The sequence below is a fragment of the Perca flavescens genome, chromosome 23, assembly GCF_004354835.1.
Source record: "Perca flavescens isolate YP-PL-M2 chromosome 23, PFLA_1.0, whole genome shotgun sequence".
In the NCBI taxonomy this organism is placed as follows: Eukaryota; Metazoa; Chordata; class Actinopteri; order Perciformes; family Percidae; genus Perca; species Perca flavescens.
Window position 1 is genome coordinate 12,874,411 of NC_041353.1, and position 13,248 is coordinate 12,887,658.

Genomic DNA, 13,248 nt, shown 5'->3' on the forward strand with positions numbered 1-13,248 from the left:
GCAGTAAAAACAAATGAAACAGAACAATGACAAAATAAACTGAAAAGAAATCAATTTTAAACAAAATAAAAAAAAATACATTCAATATTACATAAAAGGAGAGAATAATGGTTATTTAAGATATTCAATTAAGTAGTTAGCAAGTGTGACAAACCAGGTTGTCAGTAAGTCAGTTTGTTTACAATGAAGTTACAGTTGATGAGGAAATAAGCCTATTGAGAAATCTCCCAAACAATCATTAAACTATTCAATCAATTGGTCTACAAACTGAATGATCATCCAGTTGAACAACATCCGGCAATATAGGTGCTGGTAAACTGGAACTCCGACAAGAACATTTGTAGCCAAAAGGTCATCAGATGGAAAAGTCTAGGGTGGGAAATTACATAAGAAATGCTCGCCTCCTCATTACTAAGTACTTATTAAGGCGCCCTTGAGCAAGGAATTTGACTCATCTGGTGCTAAAAGATCAACAATTGAGGATTATGGTTAAAACATCAAGTATGTTCAGCAAACAACTTAGTCAACATTGTGCAGATTTTCAATACATCGGTATTCAATAAGACTGAATAGACAAAAGTGGCATACTTCTAATGTCTAAAGAACATTAACTCTAAGCAACTGTACTGAACGTGCTTTAAGTCAACTGTTCAGGAGAATTGCACTTTTAATGACATGTAGCTCTTAGTCGTATGTAAGTTTGAATTCACTTATTGTAAGTCACTAGAGAAAAGAGTGCCAAATAAATGTCATAAATAAACAATGACATATGTCAAGTTTCATCTTCAAATATATCTCTAAAATGTGCATTTTCAAAAAACAGTTTCAGAAAGTGTTATGCCATATGACGAATTATCTCTTTCTTTAAATACAGTAAAATAATTACATCATTCCGCCGATACCTGATTAAAATATAAAACATAATATAACATTAATTAAGAAAACTACTATATTTTAGAAATAGGAAATGTAACATTTACTGAGTACATAACTGCATAAAAAATTGCAAGGAAGTGTCATGGTTTACTATTTTGTTGGCATTTTATCCCACTTGTTCGTGATTCTTTCCTGAATATGATGCTTCTGCATGAGCAAAGTAAAAAGCATGGCGGTTGATGTGTTTCCAAGTCCTAGTTCCAAGCCCAACTACCAATGTATAAATCAAGTTTTAAAATATGAAAACAAAGAAATATACAACATAACAAAAAGAATGGTAACTTAATAAACAAAAGATGCAGCAACAGAACGAGGAGGATTGAAAGTGGCTGAGAAAATGTCAGGATTGAGGGAAAGAGGGATGCATGAAAACTGGTAGACTAAAGAGAGAGTAACCTACAGACTTCTAAAATGAAATACAACAGAAAATGAATGGTTAACTGGCATATTATGAAAGTAAGTGGTTGACTGACTAACAATCATAATCAAATCATAAATATAATAAATATCAGAATGTGTAATTAACTGACTAAGGGTCTTAAATATTGGCTGACAGATTGTGTTTCTTTCTCTCTGTAAGTTAAAGCCTCAAACAAATCATATATCTTCTAGTACTCCTCTTCTTCATGTCAGAGGTGATCATCCCGAAATAAAAACCCATCAACAACACGCTCTTGTGTATTAAGTTTAACAAATACCCGCAATTCCCAGCCTACTAACAAACACTGCAAACTTCATTCCTACTCACTCTCACTCCAAAACTCAATGCAGTGCTCACTTCAAACTGACAAGTAATGTTCAGCACAGCTGTGAACTGTGCATAGCACCACTCACAGATGTGTTAAGCATGATGTCATAAGTGCAAGTGGATCCTACACGTGCGTTATGTCTAATTTGGATGAAATCACCACTCACCATTGGCTGCGGCGGCTGGGCGTAGCCTGGGTGCTGCTGCAGGTTAGCAGAGGGGGTGGAGGGGTAGGGGGTTTGGGGCTGGGAAGAGGGGTGGGAAGAAGGGGGGCAGCTATACGACATGGCCAGCTGACCCAGGTGGGGGGAGTCTAAGGAGAAAACTGAGGAACCCTGGCCGCTGTCCAGACCTCCTTCAGCTGAGAGAGAGACGGAAAGAGATATGTTAAGATATCAGGAGGGTCACCTTTTCCCCGGTCTCTCCTTATTCTAATACATCTCAGTCTGATTAATTCAATCTTAATGTAAATACTTAAACAGAAGCTCACAATCAAGTAATTGTAAACAAAATCTTACTTCGACATGGGAATAATCTGTATATCTCTGCAGGAATTCTGCACTGCATTTATAGTAATTGTTCTGCTGGGTTAATAAATAAAATGTATCGGCCACAATGGAGTACAAGTTGTTTATAAAGGGCACAACAACGTATGAACAACTTCAGTGGTATACAATTCAAAGGAACAAAGAATCAATAGTCCGTGCCACTGTGTTTTCAGTTTACAATAGGATGACTGTAAATTGTGTGCCACACTTGAAAAGTAACTCGACAATGGCTACTCCTGATTTACAGAAAGACGTTGGCAATATGATACTGGAATAACCCTCTTGGCTCATGAGTTTTTTTTTTTGTAGATATATGCAGTCATTTGTCACATGTTTTTAGAGATGGATGCACTGGAATTTGTGACCATCATGTCTCAAAGTAATCTTCAATCATACCTTACAGATGCTTAATATATTATTTTTAATGAATCACGTACATGCATACCCGGGAAATAATCTAAGATCTGTGCAGAAAGTGATGATGACGAGCGCTACGACCTTGACTCAAATCTTCTTCAAAGTTTGTCTTACATGTGTGTGAGATGCCGGCCTGCTGATAGTGCAGCTGCTGTTGCTCCACTTCCGTCTCCTCTGCCTCTGCCTGCAGACGGACAAACACAAGCGGTGGTCACTTCCATGTGGTCCACATTCAAATACTAAATTCTACAACTGAAAAAGGACCATGTGGACTCTGACTGCCAGGTGGAAATGGCACTGAACATACATTGCAATATCCAAGTACAAAGGTAAAAATTATACTAACAAACTGATTTACTAACAAACAACTTTTTGGTCTTGCAAACATTAAACTATGCTAGCTAGCCTACTGTTAAAACAAACCTGTGTGTGTGAATGTTTGAGTGTCTCTTGTTGCTGTTGCTGCTGTTGTTGTTGCTGTTGCTGTTGTTGTTGTTGTTGCTGTTGTTGTTGTTGTTGTTGTTGTTGCTGCTGCTGCTGCTGCAACTGTTGTTGTTCAGTCTCCAATTTTCTCTTCTCCTGTTCTTCTCGTACCAGCTGCCTCTGTTCTCTCTTCCGCTGGATCAGAGACACGCGGTCCTTGATAGCCTTGGCCATGGTCTTATGGTCACCCTCAGCAACGTAACCAGACTCAACCTGGGGAGTTAGGTGAAGTCACAGAGATACTCTTTTTAACAAACCAGGCCACCTCCAACCCTTCGATTTGTAATATTATAATCCCTCCCTTTCCATCTCTTTTTACCAATCTAGTTCTTGTCCATCCAATATCCTTTCCTTCTGTCTATTTTCTCTTGCCTAAATCCATCCCTTCCTCCCACTACTTGTACCATCTGTCTACAGTATGCATTCATCAGTTCCTCCCCTGCATTGTACATACCATTTCCTGGGCCACATCTTCAGGGACATCCTTGTTCAGGTCAAAGGAGAACTCAATTGCTTCGTTGTCTTTGTATTTTCCTGCAAACAAGTTCACAAATGGCTGGTCAGGTAGCTGCCTCTCTGTTTTCTTTGGATTCATTCAAATCTATGTTGTAAATACAATGTTAATGGTTATATACTAAAATAAGTGCTTTGATATTCAATAGCTAAATCGCAATTTTTGAGTAGCTAAGAAAAGCTGCTTATATTTTATGACAAGAGTATGTGTTTATGGGGCTAACACTTGAATGACAGAACATATTCCCATTACAATATTTCTTCCATATAGAAAAGATATTAACTAGAGGAAAAAATATAATTATTCCTTGCCTTTGAGCTTCTTGACGTCTTCTATCCTGAGCCAGAGTTTGATAGCAATCATTTCCTCATCATCCTCTTCTGCCAGTTCAACCCTGACCCCCGTGTCCTCCTGGAAGAATGCATGGTTCAACAGGATCTTTATGGCATACCTAGAGGAACAAGAAAAATAAATAGATATGTAAGAGAGGATTTACTTCTTCATACTACTTGATACCAAATTGTTTAAGACCACGATGCTTTGTGGGCTGTTCTCCATCTGATAAGCTAACGGACAAGGTATTTAATTTATCTGTTGGGAATCCAAACATGTTCACAACAGTCTTCCACATAAATTCCACACTGTGTAAAAACGATGATGGATTACAGAGCACCAATCATATGACTATTCTTTACTAAGAGACCAAGTAATTCAGACTGTGAAGAAAAAACAAAGGGAGTGCAAGAGAGGGAGAAATAAGAAGTTTAGCTTTGGTTTGGACAGGAGGGATCGTGGTGTTTTGGCAGACCCACAGCATGGGCAGAGAGAGAACAGAGGACTTCTTATTTCTGACGAGAAGCCATGAATCAGAACAGGATTTAGAGGGAGGGTGATTTTGCAATCAAACATTACTGGGTATGGTGTTGATAGTGTCATCTATTCTGTTTTAATAAAGTAAGAGATTGAATGCAAATGTTGTCTATAAATCTCACACAGTTATGATAGAGAGTCCATATAACATCCATAAATCCAATGGTATTAGTAAATAACAATGCCGGGTATGGCTTTAATAGTCTGTGTATGTGTCTCACCTTTCATCCTTGTTTGTTCTGATGCAGCCGTCTATAATTTCCTTCACCTCAGGAATGGCTACCTTGTCAAAACTGCCAGGTTTCACTCCCTGCACACACACAAAAAGAAGAGTAGTGAAGACGAGGAACCTTTTAGAGAAAGACAGATGTCGAACACACACACACACACACACACACACACACACACACACACACACACACACACACACACACACACACACACACACACACACAGCATCAATTCAATGCATTTTGAAAAAAATGTAACAGGCAGGAAGAACACAAGGAAGCCAAAGTAAAAGAGAAAAATATTGTTACTACAGGTGACAGACAGATGGACAGGTTTAAGATTTGTCAGATAAAATGTAGGTAACTTACCAAAGAAGTACTGATAATGAGACAAGTAGACTAGAGATCTGTTTCACTGACAAATGTCAGAAGCAGTTTTTAGTCTAAACTAGTTTGCTAACTGCTTGTCAGACTGACCACCTACTTCTGCTGTTGTCCTCCAGCTCTGTCTTCCCTTCTTTACTTCTTCCCTACTTTCTTGGCCCGTTTCTCTTCTCCAACCCCCAGTTCACCATTACACAACATCTCTCTCTCGCTCTCTCTCTCACACGCACAAGCAAAAAAAAACACACACACACACACACACACACACACACACACACACACACACACACACACACACACACACACACAAAATTCCTGGGCAAAAAACAAAGTTAGGACTGATGGAGGAAGTAATAGTATTAAGTCTGACAGAAGAAGGGATAAAGGAGAGAGAGATACAGAGAATGCCAGATTTCAGTTTAACGAGGCTGATTGGAGGGCAGGAATGTTCCAGAAGGAGAAGAACCATGAAGTACGTCAACAACATTGTATGTCAAACTATTAGAAGTATATCCTCACAACCCTTTCAGTCGTACAAAATGGGAAATGGGTGCACATTATGATATTGCGCAAATTTCAAGAATGAAATATTGATGTGAAACAAGATAATGTATTTATGGTAGAAATTATCATTTAGGTGTATTGATATGGTACAATAGACCAATTACTTTTTTATTCATGGCCAAACTTTCTTAAAAAACATGTAATTAAAGGGCAAATTGTGTTAGTGACCTGTCAAAGTAACTTAATATGTCTTAATATGCTTAATAACGCATCTACAATAAAGTGCCTGTAAAAAGAGGCAGTAAGCCTAATTTTGGTTATATACTACAGTATACATCATAACACAATGGAGTTTTTGTGAGGTTGAGAAGTATATTTAAAGCTATAGCACTGTCAGCGCATCCACATGATACAGCCTTCCCTGACCGCGCACCACCACCCCCCTCCTCCCCGCAGTAGCAAGTAGCAAAAGAGGACAGAGGAATTAAAAAAAAACATGATGGAGGCAATTATCTTCACCCGAGCTTCTTCGCGGAAAAATCACCGGACACCACAATCTTCTGAACATAGCCAAACTAAGAAATACAAAGAGAGTTGTGTGGAGCTGACAGTCTTAATTAGCTTTGTAGCTACTCATTTGGGCAATGGCTTTAATGTAACGGACGTTCATTAATATTAAAAAGTTACAAACTAAAGCTTTAAATTCACATTTACTGCTTTATTTATGACAGTTGCAGTTTAAAACACATCAGGGCTTAACCTAGGTCTCTCTCTTTCTTAGAAACAGAGGGTGGAAAGCTGTAAGGATGAATTAGGCAGTGAAATTAAAGGAAGCAGGTGACTGGGACACCCTGGGGTTGTCACAAGGTTGTGTGCGTATGTGTGTGTGTGACAATAACAAATACAGACAACTGAAGTTGGTTGTTTGACTCAAAGTCTGGCTGATTGGATAAAATGATCTGAGAAGCATTATGTCCTCTCGCTTTCAATGTATGAGATTAATGCTATTAAATCATAACTCTAACACGTCCACACAAACAGAGTTGGGGACCCAGAGAGGCTGAGGTCACCACAATAATCAAATATGTTGATCAAATTTGGGGTGTGATTTCATTTTTGTGAAAGTGAGATTAGGGAATAGAAAGAAGGAGGAAAAGAATAGGGAGGCAAGAGAGCCAGACGGCCATATGGTCTGAATTTTTCTGCTCATGGAGCTTCTTAAACCAAATTTAGAGATTCAGAGAGATGACAAATGACAGAAAGACAGAGGACGGTTTCTTTTCTCTCACAGTAACGGTTAGAGGCAATCTTAATCCAAATCCCTTTAATTTGAATTTGCTGGATGGGCACCGAAAGGATTTGATAAATACCATTACTGAACAGAAAATTTGAATTGAAACTGAATATACATTACAGCATGATAATGATTACAGAGATAATAAAACAAATCCTAAAAAAAAGTAACATTTGTCAAAACAAATCACAAGTGCTCCTGCAGCCTTTGTCTGGCTATAATTAGTGTATTTAAAAAGAAAATGGAAAACATTCTTTTTTTTATTTTGGGTATAAACATTAAGGGCCCTATCTTGCACCCAGCGCAATTGCCTTTGTACACCAACGCATGTATCATTCCTATTTTGCACCCGATGTACAGCAGACTTTTCCCTCCACAGACGCATGTCGGTAAATTAGGGAATGTATTTGCGCTCCCGGGGCAGTTCAGCAAAAAGAGGAGGCGTGTTCTGGCGCAAACGTTACCTGGTGCTATTTTGCAGTTTCAGAAAACAATTCCGCCACTGACCAGGAAAAACCTGGTCTAAAGTCAGTGGCGCTAGTCTAAAGTCAGTATTCAGATGCTATTTTAGGGGCGCCTGCTTGGCCATAATGTAGCGTGTACATAATGTAGCATGTACACAACACGCAAACACTTTGCTTCTCTCATCTACATGGACACAGCAGTTCCCATTTTTGCAAACCCTACTTACAAGGAAAAATATTACTGAAAATGCGCTTCAGGTGTTTGGATAGGTCAGGAGCACTTTACAGTACAGTCCTCAAAAAGTCCCAGCATTCTTTGTGGCTTGTTGTGTTTTATACAACATTTCCATGAATCAGGGATGTGTTGATGACATAAATGAGGAAATATTAGAGGACTTAAGGAGACACTCTGGCGGGATCTGGTCCGGGAGTGGCAATGCGCGATGCGCTCCTGGTGGAGCGGATGGACGGAGATGGAGTTGGGGGAGGAGGAACTCATCACTCATCCATGAGCTCTAAACAGCACTGCATTTCTGTAGTATTACCAGCCAAATATTTAGGGATAATGGTTGTAATCCTTCCTTAGTTTGAAAAAAATATCTAATTAAGTAAGTAAAAATGTGCCCACGTTTGAGCATCTGATTTGCACAAATGTTACTGCAACACAAAAATCATTTTATGTTTCCAATAAAGCTGAAATGAAAGATGTGAAAAGACAGATAGATGCAGAGAGATAAGGGAGGCACTAGAGGAGGATAGAGAGAGAGATAAAAAGAAAGAGATTTCTACTAAATTCCTCTGGTCCATTAACCATCACTGTCAGCCTCCACAAAGCTGAACTCCCGTGAATCCCGTGAGGAGAGGAGGGAGGCAGCTCTCATCTGCCTGTGTGTGTCTCGCTGTGTGTCTGTGTGTGTGTGTGTGTGTGTGTGTGTGTGTTGGGCTAATGGCCTCAGCAGCACTCCACTTAAAATAGCCTCTGATTGCATCTGTTGTCCGCCCTGTCTGTGCTTTGGTCTCTGTCTCATTTTTGTCTCGAGCCAACTGTCATTTAAATTTTTAGCAGTTAACGGTTGATGCAAGAGTGTTATATTCATATTCATTGTTTTCATTCATGCATGTCTCATATTTCTTTGCATTTGTTTTCAACTTTCTCTCAGAGAAACTCCAAGGTTAAAGAGCCTTGCTGAAAGAAAATACAATAATATTCTTTGAGGGTTTTTAAGGTCTTTCTGTATATGACATGGCTTGCTTAGTATTGCTCTCTAGTGGTGGAGAAAAACATGCAGCCAACAAGTCTTCCCAGAGTGCTCCCGTTTTCCCTTTTGCAGGAGAGAGCAAGGGAGAGAGGCAGGGATGGAGAGAAAATAAGCAAGAGGGACTAATCACTGCAAAAACACAATCATATGACTGGATCTCCTGCAGCTCACGCTAAACTTATTAATGCAGTCCGTAAACAAGTATGGGGGGAGTGACAGAGAGAGAGCCGCACAGAGGAGGGTTGAGATTAGAGACAAAAAAAGACAAACAAGGCTGTTCGATGCAACACATGAATGTCACAACTTAGTGAATCTGCAGTCATTCACAGCAGAGGCATTCAAAAGAAATCGTTTCACCCGTACTGTACAGGAAATGCAGACTTACACTAGTAACCCGCCTGTAGATCTGGGCAGCGTTTTGACATTCAGAGTAGGGGTACTCTGAGGTAGCCATCTCCAGCATACACATCCCGAAGGCGTAGACGTCTACTAATTCATCATACTTCTCCTCATACATCTCTGGGGCCATAAACTCTGGGGTTCCTGATGAAAGGGAGAAAAAAAAAAAACTATCACAGTACATTTTGCTAGGAGTGATGTTAAAGTCAACATCTTAAATGCTTTGTAACTCAATATATCCGTAAACTATGAGGTTTAAATAAGCATCATAGCTAAAAAACTAACCGGCTCAGTCAGTTAAGTAACACATTAAAATGATTTATGGTGAGTTGAGGACTTAAATCATAAAAATTCCCTAAACACAGCTGGAAATTTTAAATTACAAATTCATTACTGGTACCACATACTAGACTTGTCGTTTCTGTGCAAACACACGACAAGTTTTATTTTTATCTAACCTTTATTTAACCAGGTTAGTCTCATTAAGATATAAAATCTGTCATGCGAGACCTGTCATGTGTGTTCATGCATATGTGTGTGTGTTTGTGGATTTCTGCAAGTGTCCAAATACCTGAGGTCTGCCTAACTACTACAAAGCAGCTGTGAGATTTACAAAGCATATAATTTTTGCCTCAAGTGCATGAGAATTTGCACAATAATGTATTTGTACGCGAATGTTTATGATACCAGAATGTCTGTGGTTAACTAACTGAATGGCAGCCAAGTTATATTTTGGAACACAGCAGACACTTTTGACTCGACTTGAGTGTGTATTTTGTGCAGGGTGTGTTTTTGGTGTGTATGCAGCCATCACATCTCCAGACAGCTTAATCCTAGCTTAATGGCAGACTGACTGGTGTGTATTTCACATTTCAAATACCTGCGGTTTGCTTTTACAACGAGACATTTAGAAGCAGTAAAATGTATCTACAGTAGGGGTGTGTAGCAGTTCACAATGTGTCTGTGTTCATGTCTTTGCTTATATATGACAGCGGGTGTGCAGGTGTGTACTGTATGTAAAGTGCTTATTGTTGAGGCAAATTCGCAAACTATGTTTGTTGTTTTACTTTCTCCCCCTTCACAGATCTAAACATTTTATTGTTTTATACAGCTTTATGTCCGACTACTGACAGGTGTGTGTGTGTGTGTGTGTGTGTGTGTGTGTGTGTGTGACATGCAAGAGATAAAGAATGTGTGTCTTTAGTGGCCGTGAACATGCTTTTTCCTACCTATGACACTCTTTGCGAAAGAGGCCCTTTTTAGCGTGGCTAAACCCAGGTCCCCTATCTTCACCGAGCCCGTGGGCCCCGTGATGAAGATGTTGTCGCATTTCAGGTCCCTGTGAATGATGGGCGGGGTTCTGGTGTGCAGGAAGTGGAGGCCTTTGAGGATCTGTCTGCACCACGAACGAAGAACCTTGATTTTCATCACCTTGAAACGCTTCAGGTATCTGAAGGACAAATAAATCCCACATAAGACAGCATGTCTTTAACAAAGCAAGATTACATGTATACAATTAAACAGAGAGAAGCAGGTTCAACCCAAGCACAGCTTCTCAACACAATACCTGCCGACTAGTTTCCTCTTTGAAGGTCACTCCGTAAAGAGAAGCTATGCATCTCATATCTCATCTGAAGCACCATTTTATTTAGGTTTAGGGGCACTCACTTTGAAGAGTTTTGAATGTATTCTACATATATATTATTATTGCACGACACTAAAATCCATCCATGACGGAATTACATGTAACTCTTCCAAAGCAAAGCATGGAGAGGCAGACAATAGCCAGATATGATGCGGCAACGGAAACACTGATAATGCTTCAATTAAAAATGAAAGCTTACACAACCAAAGGGGATTACGGTCAGACAATTCCATCTTAAAAAGATACATCATAAATACTCACACAAACACATTACCACTTAAAAACAGACATCTATTTTAATCTGGATACAAATAAAGAGCTTGATTCACAGTACAGTCAGTACTCAGGAACTTTATTCAGCAGGACTGAGAACATGTTTTAGACTGATATGTGTTTATTTATTTGAGCATAAAAAAGGCTATTCTATTTAAGCAGGCATTCGACTATTTTAACCCATTTAGGCCTAAAACGCCTGCTAAAAAAGGCCTTTTTATGCCTAAGTACTTTTCTGTAAACCCGCTCCCAAAACCTAAGGGTTTCCAGAAATATTTGTAAAAAGCCTACTTAAATCTTAATTTCTCAGGCTCTATAGCAGATAAAAACATGAAATAAAAAGCATTTGAGAGCTTACTTCTTTGGCTTTCAACTTGACTGACTTTCTTGGCTATAATCTTCAACTGCATTTAAAAAAATCTACTCTACTCAAAAATGACGCAGATGCGTGTTCAGGTCTTAAAGGTAAACACACACAGATGTGTGATCAGGTATGAATGGGTTAACCAATTATTTTAGTCATTTTAACTTAAAATAACTTTAAATAAAGCACAAATATCTCATCACATCATCATGTACACAGCATGTTCTAATGAAAGAATAGTAGTTATGCTAAAGCACATCATTAGATATTTTTTTATGTGGTTTCTAAGTGGGAGCTGCCCATTATCTTTCCCCACTTAATCCCAACCTATCCCCCTGGGTGGAAAGTAAGGAGACCCTCAGACTGCTCGCCAGGCATTCTGTGGGTGATCTGGAGTCTCTAGTCCACCTCGTTTGTGTGTCTTTGGAATGTGGGAGGAAAATGGAGGAAACCCCACAGGATCAAAGGGAGCTCAGGACAGGAATTTTGCACAACAGCATTTCCAGATTTCACTTTCAGCCAAATAACTCAAACATGCAGGTGTTTGTATTTGAATTGATTCAATTGATTTGAAGAAGAGGCTTCAGTCAAAACTTCTCTTTAGGAGCTTTGCGAACTCATTAAAAATCCATTTGACTGTCACTCTTGATTAACTAATTCAATGATTAATGTATCAATTCTAAGCAAAGTGTTTCCAATTTTCTCCTGTCAGCTGGGGACTGTTCTGCCTTTCTCTCCTCAACTCTTTATATATAATATTAGCTAAATTCAAGTACAGAGCGAATACAGAGGACGCAGTGTTAGTCATCCTCTGATCATCCAGACCATGAGGAGGATTCAAAACTTCACAACTCCTCATCTTTTTCTTTTGATTAGTTGGTATGTGCTAATTTCACTGCATCACAGCAGGCTGAACAATTTGATTTGTTATTCGTTAAATTACTCTGGTTCATAGAGCTCAGAATTATCCTTTGGTCCTTGATCTATTTACTGCATTAAATTCAATGTCCGAGTTTTAAATTTAGCTCATACTAAATCTGCTAATTTTGGCGAATAACTGGCAGCTGACTGAACCGCCCAGTGACTCTGCAAATCTGTCTTAACTGGCAAGGAGCCGTTCAGACAACTCTGGACTCAGCATCACAGACCAATCTGCTCCAACCCAGAAGCAGACTGCTGGTAGAAGCTGCCGTTTTATACAGTAGTTACAGACCCTGTGTCTTTACCAGAGTAGACTACATTCATTATCCAGTGGTATTTCAATTACATTCTAGTATTTGCTGCTACTTTATACTGTACTTCTACCCCTTCTTCATTTAACAGGATAATATTGTAGCTCTTAGTCCACTACATGTATTTGACAGCTAAAGCCATCATGTCATTTCAGTTGTCAGATCATTGTGACCCACTTCCAAAGAGATCACCTCTTCAGAACCAGCTGTCCCAACAGGTCCCAGTGTCTGAGCTTCATTGGGGGGATATTACCGTATAGCTTGTGGCATGACTACCCCGTAAAACGATGCCATCATAATGGGGTCTAATCGCCAAAGACTCCTCGCATCTCTCTTGAACTTTTCATGTGTTACTCTTTAAACCCTTATTTTAATGAGTCTCTGACTGGAGGAGCAGCAGCATCCTCCAATACAGACGCCATTAAATGTCAATCTGGCCAGAAGGCAGCGTCTCTGCCAACTGGTGGAATCAAAATAAACAGGTTATTAATCGGGTTATCGTGTCCTTGGTCTATCATTAACTCTAGTTCCATCAGGATTATTGGCCATGCTATACATTTACAATAGGTAAAGTTATCTGTAAACGATAGCATTAACTCTATTCAAAATCAGTCAGCCCATTCCATATCAACAATGGAGGAAGACCACACTAGGGCTGCATCCAATGATGATGATCATTATCAA

At 39.3% G+C, this 13,248-nt stretch overlaps 1 protein-coding gene across 1 annotated transcript in view; it reads right to left on the bottom strand.

Moving 5' to 3' along the window:
* The window catches only part of wnk1b (WNK lysine deficient protein kinase 1b), a 94,468-nt gene that overhangs the window by 32,238 nt on the left and 48,982 nt on the right, over nucleotides 1–13,248 (bottom strand). Inside the window, exons 4-11 of the mRNA XM_028571300.1 lie at nucleotides 10,280–10,500; nucleotides 9,037–9,194; nucleotides 4,738–4,826; nucleotides 3,958–4,097; nucleotides 3,587–3,666; nucleotides 3,133–3,345; nucleotides 2,764–2,833; nucleotides 1,852–2,045 (exon numbers count right to left, since the gene is read on the bottom strand). Coding sequence (XP_028427101.1) covers nucleotides 1,852–2,045; nucleotides 2,764–2,833; nucleotides 3,133–3,345; nucleotides 3,587–3,666; nucleotides 3,958–4,097; nucleotides 4,738–4,826; nucleotides 9,037–9,194; nucleotides 10,280–10,500 — 1,165 coding nt within the window. The remainder of the gene's footprint in view (nucleotides 1–1,851; nucleotides 2,046–2,763; nucleotides 2,834–3,132; nucleotides 3,346–3,586; nucleotides 3,667–3,957; nucleotides 4,098–4,737; nucleotides 4,827–9,036; nucleotides 9,195–10,279; nucleotides 10,501–13,248) is intronic.